The sequence below is a fragment of the Eschrichtius robustus genome, chromosome 16 (genome assembly GCF_028021215.1).
Source record: "Eschrichtius robustus isolate mEscRob2 chromosome 16, mEscRob2.pri, whole genome shotgun sequence".
In the NCBI taxonomy this organism is placed as follows: domain Eukaryota; kingdom Metazoa; phylum Chordata; class Mammalia; order Artiodactyla; family Eschrichtiidae; genus Eschrichtius; species Eschrichtius robustus.
The window spans coordinates 38,566,044-38,590,469 of record NC_090839.1 but is presented as its reverse complement, the minus strand read 5'-3'; the positions used below and the strand labels follow the sequence as shown (position 1 = coordinate 38,590,469).

The following is a 24,426-nucleotide window of genomic DNA, read 5'->3' as shown; positions in this document are numbered from 1 at the left end:
GAGCCCTTATCATCCTTCATTAGTTTTTCATTATCACCTTATGTGAGTTTTCTAAATTAGTCTGAAATAACAACCAGGATGGATGGGAAAATGGGTTTTAATAAATTCTGGGGAGTTAATGCTGTGAAAAGTCTGATCCCTGTCAGGAGAATATATCTGCAGTGCTGTGGTCTGAATGTGTCCCTCCAAAATTCATATGTTGAAATACTAATCCCCAAGGTGATGGCAATAGGAAGTGGGGCCTTTGGGAGATGATCAGTTCATGAAGGTGGAACCCCGTGAATGGGATTAGTGCCCTTATAAGAAGAGACCAGAAAGATCTCCCTTGTCCCTTCCAACATGTGAAGTTACAACAAAAAGGCAGCCATCCAGAAAGCAGGTTCTAACCAGGCATGGAATCTGACAGCACCTTGATCTTGGACTTCCAGCCTCAAGAACTGTGAGAAATAAATTTATGTTGTTTATAAACCTCTTGGTCTCTGGTGTTTTGTTATAGCAGCCCAGACTAGCATCAGTAGAGGATGGAATAGGAGCTTTAGAAAACTAGAAGGAAAGGAGGAAGCCCCTGCTGGCCAAGCAGGGATAAATGGTTAAAAGAGAAAACAGAAGTTTTAATGGAGGATGAACGGGAGGGAGGGAGAGAAGAAGGAGGGAAAGAGGAAAGGAAGATATTAACATCTATGGAGCTCTGACCCCAGGTCCTCTTCCCTGAATGTTTTGTTCTGGGTGATTTTAATCTGTCAGCAAATATTTCTTGAGCCGTACCATATGCCAGGCGTTGGCAAACAGTAATAAACAAGCAGGCAGCATCCCACTCTCATGGATCTTATATTCTAGAAGGGAAGACAGACACTGGGCATACCGTTACACCCAATTAATTGATAGCAAGTGGATAAGTGCAGTGAAAAATATGTATGGAGCTGTACAAGTATATATATAAAACCCACCTACTCAAGTCTGAGGGCTGAGATAAGGCTTTCCCAACAACACAACCTTGAAGCCAAAGCACCATCTTTTATAATACCTGCAGCAGGGGTGTCAGGATTCCCCAAATGATCATGATTGTCATGTTCACAGAAAATTCCGAATGAGAAAATCAGTTACCCAAGATCATGGTGAAGAGGTGGGATTCAAACCCAGGTTACCTTACATGTTTTCAATAAACGTAAAGCATAAAGTAACTATTTTACATTATTTTCTAGAGGTATCCCTGTCACAGGGTGTTTTAACTAGGTAAACTACATTGTTTCAAATAAGTAAACTACGTTGTACAAAATTCTAAATATTCCGTGAAAAGTGGCTTTTCCTCCCTGCCTTGTCCTCCTGACTCCCTTCTCTGCAGGCAACGCCAGTCAAGTTTCTGGTGTATTCATCCAGAGGTATTTTTAATACTTGCAGCACTGACTTTGTGCCAGGTATGTTTCAAAGTGTTTTACAAATGTTTACTTGTTTAATCCTGATAATAATTTTATGTGGCAAATAGAATTATTAACTCCATTTTTCATGTTTACGCATATTTTTCCACACAAATGTTTTAGATTTTAAGTGCACACCACACTTTGAGATGCTTCTCCCTGTTTGCTAGTCAGCTTTTGCTTTGGTAATATCATGTAACAAACAAGTACAAAATCTTAGTGGCTTCATGACAAACATTTATATCATACTTGTAACTCAGCTGTGGCTCAGTTGAGCTTGGCTCCAAACTGGAGGTCAGATTTGTGTCTGCTTCATGCATCTCTCCTTCCAGAATCTTGGCTGAGGGTGTATTGCCCACTAGAGAGATCTTCATGCCAAGTAGCAGGAGCATAAGAGGGAAGTGGAAACGTACAATACCTTCAGAAACCTCCACCCTGAATTGAAGGACGTTCTCTTCTACGCACAGTCCATTAGTCAAAGAGAGTCACATGGCCAAATCCAAACTCTATGGGTCAGGAAACTACATATGGCAAGTGCAAGGAAAGAACAAAAACTTTTGAATGAAGTTATCTAATCTACACACCCTAAAAATACAAATTCTATCTTTTGCTGCTGATATATAGAGGAAGAATTGAAAAGATAGAACTCTGAATGAATTACTAATTATCCTATGGTCTTCTGCTGGCGACATATAAACAGCTCCCTGTTTCTGTTTGCATTTCTCAGGTTTTCCACCATGTTTGGAAAGAAAAAGAAAAAGATTGAAATATCTGGCCCATCCAACTTTGAACACAGGGTTCATACTGGGTTTGATCCACAAGAACAGAAATTTACCGGCCTTCCCCAGCAGTGGCACAGCCTGTTAGCAGACACGGCCAACAGGCCAAAGCCCATGGTAGACCCTTCGTGCATCACTCCCATCCAGCTGGCTCCCATGAAGGTATGGTGAGGATTCTGTCTTTAAGTTGGCTTAAGAAGCATGCTCTCTCGTTTGATGCAGTGCGCCATCTTTATGGGCGAGCTATCAAATGTGTAAATCATGTTTTTGTTTTTAAATATCCACAGATTATCCACAATCATCTTCAATGGGTATAATGGTCACTACTTAATTTTCATGTAAATTGCAACACATAAAAAGGAACCTCAGCTTTCAGATGTGAGTTTTTTTTTAATCAGACTCATACAATACAGTCACAAAATAGGAAATTTTTATTTCTACTTTTAATGGTGTTTGTTCTTTTTACTAAAGAATATTATCCACCCACTCTGGTAAATATTGGCAATAACCTCTGAGTAGACATTATGTTAGGCAGCTTTGTGTTGTTTTGCATTTGCCCTCAGAATGTCTAAACTTTTATATAAATAGTAATAACAGTTTTTAACAATAATAAATGATTTATATATTTGTACACACATACATGCATATGCGTATATATTTTATATATAAAATCAAATATATATTTATAAGTATATATATATAAATTATATGTATATAGTCTTCATAGTCTAAGAGCTATTTCAAATAGAAGATGAAGCATTTGAGTCCTAGAATAGCCTATAATTTACCTTTAAAAAATGGCTAGTAGATTTTTAAAAGGAATGTTCATCAAAATAATTGCATTAAAGTGGAACTCAGACCCAATACATTTCAGATATGTCAAGAGACTACAAAGAAAGTCCACCCTTTGCAGTTTCCTTCTGCACCTCAGAATGATAAGAATTCCCTGGGTCATTTCCCAAAAGTTCCCTATGGTAGTTAAACATCATTGAAGCTTATCATCATGTTATCCAATAGATTAGATTTATATTAGTAGGCATCTGAGCTACATAAACACCTTATTCTGTATTAACACGCATATTGAATACACTGAGTTTAAATGATACGTAAAACAATTGTGGATGCATTTTTAAAGGGAGTAAAGAAGGAACCTATCTGGTAAATTACAAGAAATTCTTATAAGAGACCACCTGAGCTGAGTAAGTTGGAATTGTGATTCCATCATTTATGCATGGTCTTGGTCATTCTATTCTAGTATTGAACATGTGGGTCTCTTCTGCCCAAAGATCGATACAGAGTGTTCTAATCCTGCATCTTGTGAATTTGATGTTCTGATAAGATTTTGAAAGTTTTCAAGCCAGCTAAAATGTAAAATACTAAGGAGATAGATATTTGAGAAGACAAAACTTTAGGGACAAAAAGGAACCTCTTATTCTAAGCAGGTATTGATTGATATTTAATAGAAACTGACCAATTAACCAACTCAACTGGTTAATATTAGGCAGTATCTTACTACTGAACATGATTTTCTTCCAAAATAAAGACTAATGCCTCACTAATGACTAAATAATAGGCTGGACCTTATCTAAAAAGAAGTTAAGATTGGAAAGAATTTACTTTTTAGTTTCATTATTTCTCACATATTCCAAGTTTTTATAAAACCCAGAAAACAGAAGACACAGTGTGCCCAGAAAAGTTATCTGCTATTGATCAACATGGCAAAGGAGAACTGCCCAAATGAAATAAGGACTATTTTTTTACCCTTGAGTATAATCATTTGATGAAGAACATTCTGGAAGAAAGCAGTTAAAGGCCCATGATGTGCTTTCTTATCAGGGAGTGTGGTTATTACAGGGTCAGGACAGAGTATCATTTATTTCACCATGGTTTTTCACTTATCCAGGTCCTAGCAGGTCCTGGCTGGCAGTGAAGTAGGAATCTCCCATCTCAGTGATAATCCAGCATGCTCAGTGGACGTAGGACTTGAGAACCTTCTAGCTCATTTCTTCCATCTCCTGGATGGGCTGGCTCATTATCCTCTCAGACTTAATTTATGAGCCTCACTGATTGGGGCAAGATTTACTAACTGCTGAGCTCCTGAGCCCAGTGATTCTCTTACTCACGTCATGGGTTTCCTAGCCCTGATGCCAAATGTGTGAGTATCCAGTCTGTATGAAACGTGAATGTTTGTTTTAGACACTTAAATGCTAACAGAAAGATGACTGGAAAATACGTCTTGAGTATGCATCCAGTCCTGGATTTCTGCAAATTTCAGGCACATTTTTACCTGCGAGAAAAAAATAAAAACAGACAGGAGTGACAAAACAAGAGTCAGCTAGGTTGAATTTTCCCCAGAAAGAGCAGAGCTAATTAAATACTTTCTAACTGAAGGACCCCCAAGAAATCCATATTTCATACTCTCACCAAACTCCTTTAAGATGGAACCTTTCTTTCTCCAAATCCCATGAATGCAGTTGGTGCTGTCAGCACATATTGAATCGGGGTCCAAGAGAATCCTACTGACTGTACCAGCCTCTTGGAATAAGGAAAATAAAAGGTTGCAGGGGCCAAAGTATGCCATGAGGTTTGGATGATCTCACTCTTTGGAAATGACTTCTCTGTAGAAATCTTGCAAGTGACTTGAGAAGGACAAATTATAAACCATGCAGTATATATTGCAGAATTTGGAACAGTCTTTGGAATACGAAGCCATGAATGAATTGATAGAAAGGAATGAATAGGTAGAGTTGTGCAGATTTAAAGCCATTTTGGCAAAGTTTTTTTAAAGTTAAGTAGAATTGACAATTCTAATTTGGTCAATTTGTCCTTTGAAGCAGACAAAGGAAAATGAGAAAACAGATCATGACATAAAAGCAGTACTGGAAGAGGTGTACAGTGCCTTAGGTGGTGGCAAAGTGCTAGTCCTTCAGGATTGGTCAGTAAGCTTCAGGCCAGCTGGTTCTGAATGGAAATTCACCATTGCAACCAATACTCTCTTCTCTGATTGGTTAAAGAGTCATTCCTGTTCAAGCCTTCTTTAAAGTACGTCTCAATCGCCAGGACATACTCTTCTATGTAGATTCATTTAGGTCAGTGTCTCTCAAACTATAGTCCAACAGAATCACCTGGAAGGCTTGATAAACACAGATTGCTGGGCCCATTTCCAGAGTCTCTGATTGAACAGGGCTGGGATGGAGCCTAAGAATTTGTGCTTCTAATAAGTTTCCAGGTGATGCTGATGATGCTGGTCTGGGGACCGTGCTTTGCAAACCTTGATTTAGCTAATTACAAAGGAATTTATTCACATAACGTATCAATACACGTTTACACTGGCCAACATTTCCAAAATCTCAGAAACCAGGAGCCACAGGTTAGCTCCGATTTGTGTGAAAAGTTAAACTTCAGGTACCCAAGCCAAAGGTGTGTAGGCAAGGTGAGGGCGGGGTGGGGAGTGCTTTTTAAAACATAAAACATTTGGCAAATATCTTTGAGAAACTCCTTTCTATATGTAGCATCATTTTGTCCACAAGAATGTCATAAGCAATATTACCAAAATTCCTGCCGAATTAGATACATTTACATGAAGGACAGGTTGAATGGTCATGTTTGTTCTTGCCCAGTGGTTCTCAAACTTGGGCTTTCAGCAGAATCTCCTGAGGAGCTTATTAAAACCAAGATTCCTGGGCCCCACCCTAGAGATTCTGCTTCAGTAGTTCTGGGTGTGCCCCATGGTTTGCACGTCTAACACGCTCTCAGATGGTGCTGGTGCTACTGATGGGTGGAGGACAACTTTAAGAACCACTGTTTTAAGTGGACTGAAGCTTGAGCTTAGTGATCACCCTTTGTAACAGCCTAGAAATCATTTTAAAATGCTAAAAAAATATAAAGAGGATAATGTTAAAAAGCCTTTATATCACAACATTGTAAATCAACTATACTCCAATAAAAAATAAAAATAAAAAGAATAAATGGGGACTTCCCTGGTGGCACAGTGGTTAGGAATCTGCCTGACAATGCAGGGGACATGGGTTCGAGCCCTGGTCTGGGAAGATCACACATGCCGTAGAGCAACTAAGCCCGTGTGCCACAATTGCTGAGCCTGCGCTCTAGAGCCTGCGAGCCACAACTACTGAGCCCGCATGCCACAACTACTGAAGCCCGCACACCTAGAGCCCATGCTCCTCAACAAGAGAAGCCACTGCAATGAGAAGCCCGTGCACCGCAACGAAGAGTAGCCCCCGCCAAAAATAAATAAATAAATAAATAAATAAATTTTTAAAAATAAATTAAAAAAAAGAATAAATGACCATTTTAAAAAGCCTTTATAGCTTCTCTTTAAAGTGAACAAATAGCATATCTTAATATTGCTTCAGATTTGTTTTTCATTTTCAAGTAAAACTATAGAAATTATAGTATTATTTGGCATATTTCAATTTTATTAAATGATGCCATACTGTATATAATATGCTCTAACTTGCTTTTTACTTAACATTGTTTTAAGATAAACTCATTTTCTACAAATCAATATGAATTTATTTAAAAATTGTTCTTGTCCCCTTGGGCACATGGTGAAACATTTTTTTGCAGCAGTTCTCAAAGTTTGGTCCAGAGCCCCTGAGGGTCCCTCAGACTGTCTCAGGGAGTGGAAGATAAAAACTATTTTCTTTATAATACTAAAGCATCATTTGCCATTTTCATTCTCATTCTCTCCCAAGTGTAGAGTAGAGTTTCCTAAAATCTACATGGCGTGTGTTAATGTCATTGGTCTGATACCTAATGGATCTTGTGCTTTGTATTCTTGTGTTTCTCAGTTTGTTTCAAATGCAGTAAATATTGATAGATAAAACATAAACCAAAGTCTTTTGTGGTCCTCAATAATTATAAGAGGTTCTTGAGACCAAAAAGTTGTAGAACCATTGTCTTAAGGCTGACATCAAATTTGATTATCTGTGGCTTCTACAACTCGCTCTTCACATACTACCCAGGGTTTTTTTGTGTTTTCTTTTCTTCTTATTCTTTTTGTTGTTGTTGTTTTAATTGAAAATAGAGAGTAGTTTTCTCCAGTTGGCTAGTAATCTTCTGGGGTAAACAGCCATCTCACAGAATATTGAATGCAATATTTCATCCCTTTTAGTGTCCATAGAATATAATTTCTCCAGGAACATGACTTCTCTGGTTTTGAAGTCATTTAGAATGCCTCCGTCCTAGAAAAAGGAACTGTCCTACACTGTTGGTGGGAATGTAAATTAGTACAGCCAATATGGAGATTCCTTAAAAAACTAAAAATAGAGCTAGCATAATAATCCTACTCCTGGGCATATATCCAGAGAAAACCATAATTCAAGAAGATACATGCACCCCAGTGTTCATTGCAGCACTATTTACAATAGCCAAGACATGGAAGCAACCTAAACATCCATCGACAGATTAATGGGTAAAGAAGATATGGTACATAGATATAATGGAATACTACTCAGCCATAAAAAAGAATGAAATAATGCCATTTTCAGCAACATAGATTGACCTAGAAATTATCATACTAAGTGAAGTAAGTCAGACAGAGAAAGGCAAATATCATATGATATCACTTATATATGGAATCTAAAAAAATGATAGAAGTGAACTTATTTACAAAACAGAAATAGACCCACAGACCTAGAAAAGAAACTTGTGGTTACCAAAGGGGAAAGGGGGGGCAGGGATAAATTAGGAGTTTGGGATTGACATATACACACTACTGTTTATAAAATAAGCAACAAGGACCTACTGTATAGCACAGACAACTATACTCAATATTTTGTAATAACCTATAAAGGGAAAAGAATCTGAAAAAGAATATATATCTGTATGTATAACTGAATCACTTTGCTGCACACTTGAAACTAACACAACATTGTAAAGCAACTATACTCCAATAAGGATGTTTAAAAAAAAAAAAAAAAGAACTCTTCTTAGAAATAGACATTCTGCATCTGTACCCAAAGTTTGGGAGCTGATTTAAAAATAACTTCAACCTACATAAAAACTCTTTGGATTAAAAATAATAGCTGAAGTTTTAAGATTTTTTTATTGATAATCTTTGAAGTTCAGATTTAATCTTGAAATATGTAAAAAATAAACTTTTTTGTTTATTAAAAAAAATTAATTAATTAAATAAATTATTTTAAAAATAATAAAGTAAAATGCCCCCACCCTTACCATCCCCTTTTCTAATGTAGCCTTCAAATCCTTTCTAACAATCTTCTTTTTATCCTTTCAAGTTTGAAGAGTCACAGAGTCTAGCAAAGCACACTGGCTCTGCCTGGGTCTGTGTCCTCTCCGTGGTCTCTGGTAGTTCATAATCTTCCAAAGCTGAGCTTCCCTCATCCTCATCTTCTCCTGACCATTGCATTAAAAACCACTCTACTCACACAAACAAGTAAAATCAGGAGAGGTAAATCCTCAGGTCCAGCCTCCCCATTCTTGAAGACTTGTACCATTGTTTTGTTTTCTCCCATGTCATAGTATATGTTGAAGTGTCTTATTGAAGAATGAACTCATCTTAATTACTCTGTAATTCTTTATCTTTTCTCCCTTTTTGTGATTCACAACTTTGCATTCAGGATTTAGGTTTCCAGAGCCACATCATCCTTCTTAGCCCTATCTCCATGGGATTCACACTCTCCTAGAATGTATTTTGAAAATTGCCTTCCTAAAATACAGGACAACTCTCTGACATTTTCTGGCATGATCTCCCTTTGAGCCAAGGTAACAATTCCTCACAATGTTCCTTCTCATTTCCGCATCACTGATGTGCTTCTCCTCATTGGTCAGCATACAGTCTAGAGGGACTATTTCTTTTAGGGCCACCTCCACCTTCTGAGAGTTGTCATCAAGGAGTTCAAACTGTGTATCAGATGGTTGTCAGGCTCTTAACTGAATGAAACTTCCAGCAATTCCGAGAGCTGCCTCATCATGACTTTTCTGGCTCCCGTCCCTGTTTCGTGACTTGTAACATGGGAGCCTCATACTGACCTTCAGCTGGGATGAGTGGCTTCTGTCCTTTTATTTTCATCCCAATATTGTCCACTGGGTCCCCTCTTAAAGCTCATGGATCCCCCGTGATTTTCTTACCCTCTTAAGTCCATGTGGTTTGATCTACCCTTTCTTTTAGATCTGTTTCCACTAAAATATAATGTTGAGTGTGGAAACGTCTTTCTTACAGCATGAAATTCAATGCCCTGATGTTCACCCATTTAAGCATTTAGAAATGGGAAGAGGAGACCCAAGGAGTCAGCACACTGGCATCTAAGTCCAAGATGCCAATTACAAACTGCGTAGCTTTAGATGAGTCATCTACCTGCTACTTTGATCCGGAGTTTCCTTGTCTCTAAAATGAGGGTGCTGGTATTTCTCTTGCAAGCTTGAATGGCCAGATCCTAACTGTCTAAGGAGGTGTGTGGAGAATACATTCTACTATTTGTACTTAGTTTAATAACATGATAAAATTATGGATCTATTAAGTAATATTTCAGAAAAATACCAGTACCTACTATTAAATTAATTCCATTGATCAAATTATACATTTAAATATTAATTAGTCAAAATCTCCTAAATATTTCAAGAACATCATAGGTGGAATATATCAAGTTTTCTTGGCTGCTTCAACCATAAATGCAAAAAAGTAAATGCATGCAAACAAAAACAGTAAAGACACATAAAATTTCATAATCATCATAATGGCTGTAAAATATGTTGTTATAGTAACACTTAACATCTTACAAAAATACTGATATTGTGGTTTTGCTTCCTTTCCTCATTATTTTAAGATACATTTTGTAATTTCTCAGGTTATACAGCAATACTTATTTTTAAACCTTCCTAGGGTTACAAAAGTCTTACCAAACCTAAAAGATAAAAGATACCACCTCAGACAAGCTTCTAGGTACTCAGTAAATAGAACCAAATGTTGTTTTTGTTGTCATTGTTGGGAATGATGGTAGTGGTGGTATTGTTACTGTTATTTTCTCAGAGTTTATGTCCTCCTATGTACCCAGGGTTGCCAAAACTTGTTAACTCAGAGCCACTTCTGAAATCTGTATCTTTAAAACTCCCAGGATGCAGAAAATTTTACATTAATTTCACTCATTCATTCAACTAATATTTATTGGAGGCTCACTCCATGCCAGGCATTGTGCTAGGTGAAGGGGTTGTCCATGTGAACAGGAAATGCCAGGTCCCTGTCCTGGGGAGCTGGAATTCTCATGGGAAGACAGATAGTGATCGTTTAAATAAGCAAACAACACGGCTACAGTAGCAATAAATGTGATGAAGAAAAGAAAGTATCATCATACTATAAAGTAACTAAGGGTGAAGCCATTTGTAGTCCTTGAGGATTGTCCTTTCATGAAGGGGATGAGGGAGCCAAGAAGGAGAGGGCCCAGGAAGGGTAGAAATTCACAGGTGGAAGGAAGGAAGAACTAATTCAAAGACCCTGGGGTGGGAACAAGCGTGGGGAGTTAGCCTGTGTGGCTGTAGCAGAGTGGGCGGGGAGAACGGGTGGGAGACGTGTTCAGACACAAGGCAAAGAGGGAATGGATGGTGTGGGGCTTTGTAAGCCATGGTCAGGGAGTTGCTGTTGGTTAAACCCTCATCCGTGAAGGGCACAGGTCTCAGATCAAGAAATTGTTCTATTACAAAATAAATCGATTCATTTAAAGGTCAGATCCAATTTTTAAGTGTGCCAGTGATATTGATTTGATATGCAATCCTGCAGGTTTTAGGGGTATATTAATTAAATGGGTATGAATATTTGAGATTTGGGGAGTCCTTCCGACTCTATGACTGTCAAAAGACGTTTAAGAAAAACACAGACCTCTTACAGAAGAAATAACATGTGTTGTAAAGATAGTTAATTTTTTTAAAAAAGAAAAGGTAATTATGAAATGAAACTTTGGGGACAGGTTACCTCTATTCTAAAACCTCTCATCAAAAACACCACTTGGAAACACCTACTGTTAAGTTGACTGGAATCAAAGCTCTCACTGAGAGGACAGGTGATTAACCTTTGCCAAAGTTCTAATACTTCTGCACTATTAAACCAGTGAGGACAACAGGCTTGGCCTCTCACAACTCTCTTGGTGCCCATTACTTTCTGAAACCTCTTCTTGCATTTTCAATATGCCTTCTCAACCTTCCCACTGCCACAGAGACTGTGGAAGAAAAACATTACACTGACCCCAAATTCTCTCACTTGCCTAAATTCAGAAGATTTGGGCAAGGTAAGCTTTGTCCCAAAGGAGTGGATAAGGCCAAACCCAAAGCCAGATTTATTATCTATCTTCATTTCTATGATCCAACCAAATCTGGAAACTTCTGAAAACCATTTTCCATTGTATAAATGGGGATAGTATTTGGCGTGCCCTATGCCTACCATGCCCCCCACTTCCACTCCACCCTCCCACACACAGCCACCTCCAAAATTAAAAAAAAAAAAAGTAAAAATTGACATCCACAACTTATATGTACCATCTTTCTTCTTTTACTGCGCTGTTTCACTTAAGCTACTTCCTTTCAGTTGGAGCAGCCTTAAGCTCATATAACCTAGTTGTTACTCCAAAAAGGAAAGGCTGATGTTTTCAGGGCAGAAGGAATCATCACAGGAGAGTGACCCCTGCAGGTACTCACCCCTTCTTCCTTTTTGAAGAGAGCAGGATATTAACCACATACCTCATCTGGGCTCTCAGCTGGCTCATCCCAGCACCTATGTGACATTTCTATATTCACAAATGACTGTATCTCACACCTGCAGCTCATGGGACAGGTAGAAAACAGCTAGACTTTCATGTTCCATGATCCTACAATGTGGAAGCTCCTAGGTTTCCAATGAAAAGTGGACCACTAAGGCCCCATGAGCAAATGCTCTTAGCCACCTCCTCTCAAGAGTTTGGTATCTGCCTAGCCCTAAAGGTAAACATAAATAGAATGTACCATTTTAAAGCAATTGTCAATCATCGGTTGCATTAGAAAGTAATTTATGACTAATTTATTTATGACTAATTGTCTGTTTCCGAGTGCCTCCTCTCAGCTTAAAATCCCTGGCCCAGCATTCCTGCAGTGACTGTGGTCTCTGACTGTAGCTCCAGAGAGGAGATGGACAGATCCCACACAGCGACAGAATACAGGCACCAAGATGCAAATGAGTAAGCATTCAAATGTCTGCTGCTCCCTTTCTGTCCATGGTGGCCTCCCTACTCCCTGAGCCGATCATATCTGAGGTCGAACATGAACCCTCAGATCACAGGCATTGCGCCAGACTCGTGTTGGTTTCCCGTTGAGTGGCCTGCTCTGAACTACTTCTGACAGCTGAACTCCTCCAGTGAGGATGGTTGTTCTTTGATAACTGGGAACTTCTATATACAGAGATGATGTTCTCAGGGATGCCTTATTTGCCCCAGCTCTTCTCTCCTGGCAGGGGTGACCTAACTGAAAATAGTCCTTCTAAATCCAAAGGCAAAAGAATGTGGCTCCCTGTGGCTCCCACACATGCTTGAAACTTGAAAGATTTAATTTTATCTTTTATTTAGCATCTCAAAGAAATTGGGGCACTAAGATGGCAGCTGTAGTCTTCTTTGGGGGGCACTGTCAAATCCTATAGTTTTTAATCGTTTTGTCATATAATTTTAAGTATAAGCATTAAATCGTCGACTCTAAACTAGTAATAAAGAACTTTATCAATATTTTGATCATTTCCAAGCTGCACATCACCATCCAACTGACTGGATGCTACTACTATTACCTGTAAGGTGAAAATTGCAATGCAAAAGCTGTACCCAAGATGGCACTAATCTAAGAGTTTGCTGTACTCACACAATCCATTGCCTATTGAGAATCTTTGTATTAGTTTTCTATTGTTGAATAATAAATTACCACACACGTCATGGCTTACTAGAACACACATTTATTATCTCAGTTTCTGTGAGTGTGGAGTCTGGGTTCTCTGCTCAAGCTCTCGCAAGGCTGCGGTCAGGGGTCAGCTGGACTTCATTGCCATCCGGAGGCTTGACTGGGGAAGAATCCACTTCCAAGCTCATTTAGGATGTTGGCAGAACTTGCCTTCTTGCTTTGGAGAACTGATGGCACTTTGCTTCTTCACAGCCAGCAGGAGAGCAAGAGCTACCTGCTTGGAGTTTTACGTATATGTCATAACATAATCATGAAGTGATGTCCCATCACTGTTGTCATATCATGTAACATAACCATGGGGCAGGTGACATCCCATGACCTTTGCCATATAACATAGCCCACAAGTGTGGATGTGGCATCCTACCATCTCTGCCATGTTCTATTGGTTAGAAGCAAGGCACAGGTCCTACCCAGGCTCATGGAGAGGGGATCACACAAAGACATGAGCACCAGGAGACCGGAATCACTGAGGAGCCACCATAGGGCCTGTCCACTCTGGTCCTCACTGTCCCTCCCACATGCAAAATGTATTTATGCCAGCCCAAGTTTCCCATCTCATCTTGTTAGAGCATCACCACAAGTTCAGTGGGGGTCAGGTGTGGACAGAACTGCTGGGGCACCATTGCCCTCCATCTGTGGAGCTGTGAACCCCCAGCCCTCCCAACACACGATGGTGGGGCAGGCATAGGATAATCACTGTAGACATTCTGGTTCAAAACAGGAGAAACAGAAGGTAAAAAGGAGTCACCAGTCCAAAGCTGCTGTGAAATCCAGCCTGGCAAATGTTGGGAGTTCACTGGTTAGGTTTCAAACTTAGGGATAATCCTCTGTGGCTCAGGCCCTGCTCTCAGGGTACTGGTTCTGCCCTTCTTTCCCATGAAAAGTAGCCTGTGTTTGCAGCCAAGTAGTTTTATCAGCCTGCTTTCTATTGCCGGTGGAATGGGGGGAGGGGGGCTCTGAAAGCCTCCTGTCGTAATATCTTGGTCCCTTGCTGTCTGAGTTGGCAGTGCTTCTATTGAAACAATTTCTCAAGAACTTCGTAGACCTTGTGTGGTTATCACTGTGGTCCCCTCCATGAGGCAACGGCTACATCCACAGATATTGTTAAGATAAACCCTCCTGAACCTCGGCCTCACCTGAGATGGCTGAGGGGCAGTGCCTTTAAGCTTCCTAGAAGTTTTCTGATTTGATTGAGGCCTGTGGGGCACACCCTTAATTTCTTCAAAAGGCTTTTATGTGACTGCATGCCCTGACCTTGGGTCTTTCTTGAGTTTTTCGTTTTTGTGTTTTTGATGTGGACCATTTTTAAAGTCTTTATTGAATTTGTTACAATATTGCTTCTGTTTTTGGCTTTTTGGCCACGAGGCACGTGAGATCTTAGCTCCCCAACCAGGGATCGAACCTGCATCCCCTGCATTGGAGGATGAAGTCTTAACCACTGGACTGCCAGGGAAGTCCCTTTCTTGAATTTTTAACTGAGAGTTGATTGTACGGTCACACCCTTAGCCTTTATTCTCAAGCAAGCTTTCCTGAGTGCATCTCTTCATTTCCTCACCTTTGCCATGTAGAGAGGCTCAGAATTTTTTAAGTCATGAGATTCTGGTTCCCTTTTTTTAAAAAAAGTTCTTCCTTCAATGAATCTCTTTCCTCCTACATTTTACTGCAAACAGAAAGAAGAAACCAGGAAGCACTGACCACACTTTTCTTGGAAATCTCTGTAGATATGTCACGAAATTTATCACTTACAGCTTCTGCTTTCCACATAACTCCAGAAGACAATTTTTCTAAACTTTCTGCCGGTACATAGCAAGGATCCCCCTTCCTCCAGTTTCCAGTAACATGTTCCTCACTTGTTTCTGTGCCCTCACCATCTGCATCCTCAAAGTCCAGATTTCTAGTAAGAGGCTGTTCATGGCAAGTTAGACTCTCTCTACCGTGTTCCTCAACATCCCTCTAGCCTCCACCCACTTCTGGTTGCAGAACCCCTGTGTTGTTATGTATTGAATCCCCACCAAAAGCCACATGTGATTTTATGTGGTAATAGGGTCTTTAAGGGAGGTAATTAAGGTTGAATGAGGTCATAAGGATGGGGCCCTAATCCAGTACGACTGTTGTCCTTATAAGAAGAGGGAAGAGGTGCCAGGGATGCACAGGAACACAGAGAAAAGGCTGTCTGCAAACCAAGGAAAGCAGCCTTAGGAGAAGCATCCCTGCAGATACCTTGACCTCAGACTTCCAGCATCCAGAACTGTGGGAAATAAATTTCTGTTGGTTAAGAAATGTACCAGTACCAGTCTGTGGTACTTTGTTATGACAGCCCTAACAAACTAAATACTCAGGTTTGTAGGTATTTGTTACAGCAGCACCCCACTTCCAGGCACCAAAATCTGTATTAGTTTTCTATTGCTACTACTGTATTGTACTTTCTATTGTAGTAAGTTATCATAAACTTAATAGCTTCCAACAGCACATATATATTACTATCCTCATTGTTGGTCAGGAGTTGGGCACAGCTTATTAGCTGGATCCTCTGCTCAGGATCTCACAAGGCACAGATCAAGGTGTGCAGTGAGCTGCCTTCCCAACTGCCTTCCTGTCCAGGGGCTCAAATGAGGAAGAATCACTTCAGAGTCCATCTAGGCTGTTGGCAGAATCCATTGCCTTGTGGCTTTGAGGGAAGAGAGTACTGAGACAAGGAAGGAAGAGAAGCCAAGAGAAGGTGTGATAGTGAGCAGGTAGCTGCTGTGCAACCGGGTCTCAGTCCCGCTGAGGATGTGACTTTGCAGCACACAGCTCAGAACTGTCCCTGCACGAAGTGAGGAAACTGGGCCATCTGTCCACCAACTCTCCAGTCTCTCCCTGGTTGTCAGCTGCTCCTGGGAGTAAATTCCTGGCAAAATCCAGCCTCCCCATATTTGGCCAAGCACTCCCCAGCGCCAGAGGACGCCTTCAGGTAAAGAGACTTGGGTAGCCCTCAGCGGGGACAGGAAATGGCTGCAGGTGGCCTCCGAATTGGGCTGAGGACTTAAAGGCACAGCACCAGTACAGCTGCTATCAGTATAACACCGGCTTTCACATCTTCAGCAAATGTGTTTTGTGGACCTACTGTGTTCTCAGCAGTGAAGCTCTGGAGGAGGACAATGCGTGGTCCCCCCTCTACAGGCACACAGTCTAGTGGGGGAGATAGATTTATCAATATAAAGACAAAATAGAATATCTAACACTTAATAGAATATATAACAATAGATTATATAAACACTTTGTTATGAAAACTTTGAGAGTGGAATGAATTCCTAGAAAATGCAGGGAAGGTGTGATCTTTGGATTTTGAAAGAGTGTAGTCGTCTATTCATGCCTAATGAAAGGATACCCCTTAGATAAGAACATAAATTTACAAAGAGGCAGTAACAATGTCTTGCTTAAGAGCCCTCTAGAGACAGACTATCCAAGATAAACCCCAAATCTTGGTCCTGCTCATTCTAGATGTTTGACCTTGTGCAAGTTACTCGCCCTCTGTGTGCCTCAGTTTCCTCATCTGTTAAAAGCAGATATAGCAGTACTGCCTCATAGAGCTGGTGTAAGGGCTGAACAGTCAAATACATTTAAAATATTAGTGGTCAATAAATTTAAAAAGGAAACAAACCCAAATATCTCAAGTACAAAATATAATGAAAATTGCCTTTGTAAGAGAAAAAAAAATGTATTCTTTAATTTTTATTTTACATTGGACTATAATTCATTTACAAAGTTGTGTTTGTTTCAAGTGTACAGCAAAGTGATTCAGGTATACAGATACATATATCCATTCTTTTTCAGATTCTTTTCCCACATAGGTTATTACAGTATACTGAGTAGAGTGCCCTGTGCTATACAGTAGGTCCTTGTTGATGATCTATTTTATATATAGTAGTGTGTGTATGTTAACCCCAAACTCCTAATTTATCCCTCACCCCTACCTTTCCTCTTTGGTAACTATGAGTTTGTAGGAGAAAAATATTTTGACTTTGTTTCCTCTCACAATCAATAAATTGAAGACTACATGCGTATGTCTCAATTGTATAGATAACCCCGTAGTTTTATAAAATGTGAGTTCTCAGCAGTTCGTCAGTTTTAATAGCAAAACACCCTAGACCTCTTTCACTCAGGAGTGCTTTCCCATGTGAATTTCCTCAGGTCAGGCTCCCAATGACATCTTTCACCTCAGACCTGCAGGATGCTGCAGACCATTCCTTCCACCATGAAGCAGGAGCCACAGAAATGACGGTCCCCACAGAGCATCTGTGACATCAGCAGGCCCCACCTCCCTGCCCTGTCAGTTGCATCATCTCCTTAGATCTGCCAGCCGTTGGGGTGAGAAGCCCCATCCTCTGGAAACTCCAAGCCATGTTCACTATCTGAGGGCTGCAGGGGTGGGAAATGGGTGTTTTTTTTTTTTTTTTTTTTTTAAAAAGCAGAAAAGAAGAGGTACATATAGAAACAGTTTCTTCAAAACCTCAGTGTCCTAAAGCCAGATCCCGCATTTTTGGAGCAGGAAGCTGGAGAAGTTAGCAGAGTGCAATAAAATCTTCATCAAAAATGAAACTCTCTGTTATGTTTAGCAGCTATTTTTATTCAAAGAAGCAAATATGCTCCCATAGGAAGTCACTTTTAATAACCTTTCATTGTTTTTAGCATATAACACTTATTCATCACAAGCAGGTTAGTAAATATAGAAAACTATGGAGAAGAAAGACCTACCGTATCTCCAACTGTTGACTTTTGATGTATTTTCTTCCATCGGTTGAAAAAACATACACACGCACACACACACACACACACTCGGAAAAGCAAGATTGATTATAATGTTGATGCAGTTTTTATTTCATTTTTTTCATCTAATGCAGCAATTCCCAAACTTTCTCAGTTCACAGTGCCAGTGAATCTGGTGTCTCAGTAATTTTGTCACAGCACCCCCTAGGCAAAAAGAAATAGTTAATCATTTTATTTATTATTGATAAATACATAGTTCAATCCAAACAACTTAAGTTTTTATGTCCTAACAAATAGTACACAAAATTAAGATATTTTATGTCATTCTGAAAGAAACACTGATGAAAACGTGCACATCTGCTGGGCACTGCACTTCTTCTTCAGCCTTGGAAGCAGGTTGGATCCCTCAGTACCTCACACTCGTTTCCTGTTCCATTGATTTTCACAAAGCCTGCTTTTTTTATCGTGACAACTGCCAAATGCACATCTTTACATTCAGTGATATCAACAGGCATGTAGTGCAATTGAGTGTAGAACCTTGAACTATCTTGAGCTGGTAATTTACAAGGTGTAATGTCATATATACAGTGTTTAGATGAAGGGTGAAAAATATATTTGTTGTTAGAATCATGCACAAATAAGAAATGTTATAATAAAAAGTCTTGTCAACTTCAGAATTGTTTTTTAAAAAGGTTAGACATTGCTGTCTCCTTCAAAAATTTAAAATATCCTACCACACTCATGAGAGTTCACAGTAGTCCTCTGGGGCACTTGGATATACAATTTGAGAACCATGAACCTAATGTATTGTTATATTTTATGCAATATTATTTTTAGTGGCCACATTAGGACAAATGTGTCATGATTTGAAAACCCTCGTATTGTTGGAAATTTATGTTGATTGCTAGTTTATTTTTTATTGATAAGTTCATTATCTTCAAAAGGGTAAGAAGTTCTGTACTTTGATAGAAAAGTGGAATTTTTGAGGGCACAGTTACTACCTACTGTAGTTATTTGGCTTGTTTACATTCTCACCTTGCAGTTTCAGAGCCCAGTTAGCCCAATTAGCTGGTAGCACCTGCAATCTTGAATGCTATGATTTTCCGTCTTCCAGATCCTATGATCTTCGTGGTTTTGTCAGTGATTTGGCTTTAGAAACAATAAGCCTAAAACAGGAAACAATTTTGTAACCCATCGGCCATGCTTCACATTTCCAAGTTAATGACTAAAAATAAAGCCAAGGAGTTGACAAGACTTTGTAAATTAGCAACAACTGGAGAGAAATTAACCTAGAACACAGAAAACAATGCAGGCAAGTTTAAAAAAAAAAAATGGTCAAATTCCCAAAACTCTGATTTTTGGTAGCTTCACACCAAAAACTTGGGCTCAGTGCTATCTCCTACCCCATTGGTGAGCTTGGCTCAACAAGGAAAGACATTGATTTGCTACCCAGCTTTTCGCTTCTCTCCTTGGCACAGTTTTATAGACAACAGTTCAGGGTGGGAGTTACGTCTTCAGTTAAGGATAGATCCCTGCCCTGTGCTCGGTTAACATTCCCTCAGCTCCAGACTACATCTTCCTGCCTTTTAAGGTTATTATGTGAGTCAAGTCAAAGATGAAAGAAAGAAAAAGAATAAAGGTGGTGATGGTGGGCATAATAATAGAGGTGGTTGGTGGAGGTGGGGATGGGCGTGGGGACAGTAGTAATAATACTTTTTTAAACCTTCATGAAAGGCTCCCTGTAGATGGAAAAAGCCCACAGCTATTTTGTGCCCAGTTATAAAGTTCAGTGTCTACAAACCAGTGTGAATATTGGGTACTTGTGTTTCTTGCTTCCAAATCTGCTGGTAACAGATTCTCAACGTGGTTTTCTCTGGGAGGGATGCGAACTCCCTCTGGGGAGCAGGGCTGGGGTTAATTGTACTAACACATTTGAATAGATAGATATGACCTCATCTGAGCCCTACTAAGTGAGGGTTGGTATGTCAACCTTATTTTACAGATGGGAAATCTGGGCTCAGAGCACACATGTGCTTCGCACAGGCCACACAACCATCACATGGTAGAGCTGGATCTCGAAAACTGTGTTTAAGACGGATGGTAGTTGCTGAGGGTATAGCGGCATTAGTAGCATATTACAAGGCAGGGCTGTATGGAGAAACCAGAAATCTCAATTATCATGAGCACAGATGAGTTGGAAGAAACTCTGCTTGCATTATCTCTGTAAGTGGATAAGGGGAAGGAGGGGGAAAGATGAAAGATTTCTACATATCTTATGAGAGCACAGGGTAGGGAGGAAATATAGCATCTTTTGGGGGGACACAGTGCACCTCATTGGGGGAATTAGTTGGGATTTTGTTTTCAAAATATAGTAAGGAAGGAGAAATCTGATCCCAAGAGCAGAGAAAGGGGAGAGAGAATCCATTGTTGGAATGGAAAAGTGGGACCTCCAAGTTAATGAATGAAAAGCAATGATGAAGGTTAGCCCAATCCTGGGCATTACATGAAAAACCTTCCTGTAAGCACCTTCCAAGCATTCAAGATCTCTTGATTTCTGATTTGTTCACTGCATAGATACCTTTAGTAGGTTTTCAACATTGCGTCTGTTCGTCAAGCTGGGCATGGTGCAGTGCTTGCTGAGATGTGAGATAACTAGCAGAGGCTAAAATGTTTATAGAATCGGACCAGATTTGAATTTCCCAACACAATTCTCCTATGCCTCGTTTCTTTTTATAGCAAAAATTCTCTATTTTTGTCAAATTCCGAGAGAGGTATATTTAAGTCTCTCTCTAGGATTGTGATTTTTAATATACTTTTCTTGTAACATTTTATCCTCTGATGCTAGACTTCAGATGCAGCATTGAGTTAAACTTTTTCTTGACTACGGGGCATACTGTCACTCTGGAGTGGGATTGCTGGGTCGTGGGCATAGGTACACTTAAATTTAGTGGCACTGCCAGATGGCGATCCAGAACAGTGACACCAGTGCACCCCGGCCAGTAAAGCACAGGAATGCTCATCTCCTTACACCCTCACCATGCCTTGGCGTGATAGTGATAAACCTTTCTAATACTTTCAGCCCTAAGGGAAGTGTCATTGTGGTTTTCATTTCCTCTCTCTGATTGCTAATATGTTTGATTATCTCTTCACATCACTGTTAACTGTTGGACCACTCGTTCTGTGAACTGCCTTTTTATAGATCGTTTGCCAATTTTCCTACTGGTTTTCCAGTCTTCTCAGTTGTGTTGCAAAACCTTTTTCATTAGTAAGTTTGTCCAGTGCATTTAATTTTAAATGCCCCCCTGTCTGATATGTACATTTCCAAACCGGATTTCTTTTTGTTTATGCTTATCTGATATATCCTTAACTAATACTGTAGTTTTTTGTGTGTTAACACTTTTTTGCACATAGCATTTAGGTATTTGGTTTTATGACATTTTATCTTCACTCAGTCTGTCATTTATTAGAAGAATTCAGTACATTTATATTTCAGTATCATGACTCATATGCTTGATTTTATTTCTGCCATATTAGTGTTTTATTTAATGTATATTATTATTTTATTCTTTTCCTTATTTTTTTGCTAATTTTCATCATTGCTTTTCATTCATTAACTTGGAGGCTCCACTTTTCCATTCCGTCAATGGATTCTCTCTCTCCTTTCTCTGCTCTTGGGATCAGATTCCTCCTTCCTTACTATATTTTGTAAACAAAACCCCAACTAATTCCCTCAATGAGATGCACTGTGTCCCCTCAAAAGATCCTATATTTCCTCCCTACCCTATGTTCTCATAAGATGTTTAGAAAACTTTCATCTGCTCCCCTCCTTCCCGTTATCCACTCGATACGGATGCTTTTATTTCTCAAACACCTCCCAAACTTTTAAATTTTGATGAAATTATTTTACATTTCTATCCAGCCCACCAGTTCCTCTGTTGAGACGTCCTCAGTACCCAGGCCTTGCTAACGGCCAGCTGCCCACTGGCCTCGGAAGCCATTTGGTGGAGAGAAGTAGACAGACTGGAATTGAACATGGAGAGGAAGGGAGCGATGTTTGGGTCATCGTGGTTCCAGAATCCTCCTCCTTTCTGCCTTCTGTGTTCCTTCCAAAGAGACCCGAACACAAATTTCCATTCTTCCATTTCAGGTTACTTTGTTTCAACAAATGCCTGCCCCATGCTGCATGCTGGGGATGCAGCAGTGGATAACTCAGGCAAGAGTCCTTCCAGAAATGTTTACTCCAGAGGGGAAATAATTACAGATGTGGTCCAGAGATAGAACTCTAGAGGGCTGTGATGGAACGGCAGTGTGTCCTTCTCACATTTCTGCTCTCCATGCCCACTTAGTTGTCACAACAAACCTCCTTCCCTGTTAGGTTCACTCTAAAGGTGTCCTATTCATTCCATTTCATCTTTGGAAAATGTTTAACCAGTGCATACAAACAAAGGTGGCCAAGATGATGGGGAGTCTAGGACAGAGGCAGTTTGGCAGCTGGTTGAGAACACTGGTAATCCTTGGTCAAAGACTCTGGGGAGGAAGGTGCAGGATGGCTTTCTTCAATCACTGAGTGTCTGCCCCACAGGAGGGGAGTTCAGGATCCTCTAGGAATCCCCTGGAAGGAAACGCAGGCAGAGCAAAGTAGAGCGAGCACAGAGAGGCCTCAGAGCTGCACACTGAGTAGAGCAGGATTTGGAAGCAGTGTGTGTTCTCTGGCAGTGGATGGGGCTACCTTGGAAAGTATTGGCCCAACTTCACACATAGGAGGGAGCTGGACACAGCAGATGGGGCAGCAGTAAAGGCCAGGAAGGACTGGAGTAGAGACATTTGTTGGGAAACTTGGTGTCTGAGAGGCTGAGGACACCCAGGAGGGGGAAGAGTATTGGGAGGAGTGGAAAGGGAGTGGGTAGGAGGTTTGAGAAGTGTGGCCTTTGTTCAAGGGGAAGTCAGGAAAGAATGTAATTGCTTTTCAATTATATCTTTACAAATCCTGGAGGACATGTAAGTTCCCTAAGATTGGATATAGCCATGCTTTTTTTTTTTTTTTTTTTCCCCAGATTTTTTTCTTCTCTTTTCCTCTCTGGTCCACCAAGAGTAAAACAATTAAGAATAGAGTCTACCTTCCTTACCTCCTCTCAAAACCTTAGTCCTGAAACATATGCTATGTTATGAAATATTCATCTAGGCTTTCTTTAATTTGCTTGTACATTCTACTTATAGAACTGTGCCTGTCACCGGAAAGGTGCTCAATAAATATTTGATGATTGAATTAATACGTTCCAGCTCATAATAGTTTGTCATATGTATTAACACATGCCCCAGCAGTAATACCTGGTGGGAGATCTTAACATAGAAAGTACTGCAGCCACATGGGGTAGAGCTGCTTCTTCAGATTATAATGTAGTAGGCTAATAAAATTTGGGAAGTTCCTGATTTTTTTTATCCGTATACCTAACGTAACTTTAAACTTTACACGTTAGGCATTTAACTCATCTGTTAAAGTTGTATTTACTGTATTACGCACAGCTTTACTCTAGATGGTCCCAAGCATTGTGCATTCCTAAGGGTATGCTGCCATCTACTGGTAATGGAGCCACATTACAAGCCTACCCATTTTTGTATACTTACAAAGGCTTATTTTTCATTATATTAATATTAGCTCAATTGAAGGTTAAACGTTGCATAATTTATTTTGATAGCCTTGACCTTTTCTTCCATGGTGTATCTTCGATTTCGGGACACACTTTAGAGGTTTAACTATCCTTTGATGCTTTGACAATTAAACGTGTTTAAAATTCTCACTTTTTGTTTTCCGTGACTTGGTAGCAAAGCCGTTGAAACAAGCGGCGGGATTCCTGTCTCCTTGTCTGGTCCCTGCAAACTGAATAAATCTTAGTCTCAGTTTCCTTATTTTTCAGTAATGAGTTTAATCGTTTGCTGTTTTTAACGCCAGCTCATGCCAGCACATCAACGGGCAGTGTAGAAAAATCATCTGGGAAGAGTTACTTAAAATACTAATTCCCAGGGTCCAGCCTCCAGAATTCGATTCAGTGTCTTTGAGAACCACTGAACTAACAGGTTTCTTTCGGTTGATTCCAGTTTTAAATTCTGGTTTTGTAAAGAAAGATGCTGCAGCGCCACCTAGAGGTCCTGAACAATTTGTACAGCTTCACGCTGAGAATTGGCTGAATGGATGTAGCAGTGGTGGCACCTGGAATTTCATGTTGCTACATCCAATAAGGACATACTGAAGCTTTAACTTGTCAGCTTTTCCAGTTATAAATGCAATAGTATTCACATTTAATTAGTTACGCCGAGGCTGTTGTGAGATAAGTCAGTGTTATCCCATTGAGTCACTTGGAATAATTGGTTTGCTTTCCCTTTTGATTTATGACTTAGTCTTTTTTCTGAACTCTGTTATGCCTCTCAGCCTTATTGTGCCAGAATCACACACAATTGCAGTGATCCAGTTTTTTGCAGTTATCTATATTTTTACACACAACTCCAGGAAGACCAAAGTGAAGGAGTGAAAGACTTGCAGA

General features: G+C 39.9%; 1 protein-coding gene across 1 annotated transcript in view; it reads left to right on the top strand.

The window, feature by feature from the left end:
* The first annotated feature begins 2,152 nt into the window (after positions 1-2,152).
* Positions 2,153-24,426, top strand: part of PAK5 (p21 (RAC1) activated kinase 5) — a 99,199-nt gene continuing 76,925 nt past the window's right edge. Inside the window, exon 1 of the mRNA XM_068523851.1 lies at positions 2,153-2,356. Within this exon, the coding sequence (XP_068379952.1) occupies positions 2,153-2,356 (204 nt within the window). The remainder of the gene's footprint in view (positions 2,357-24,426) is intronic.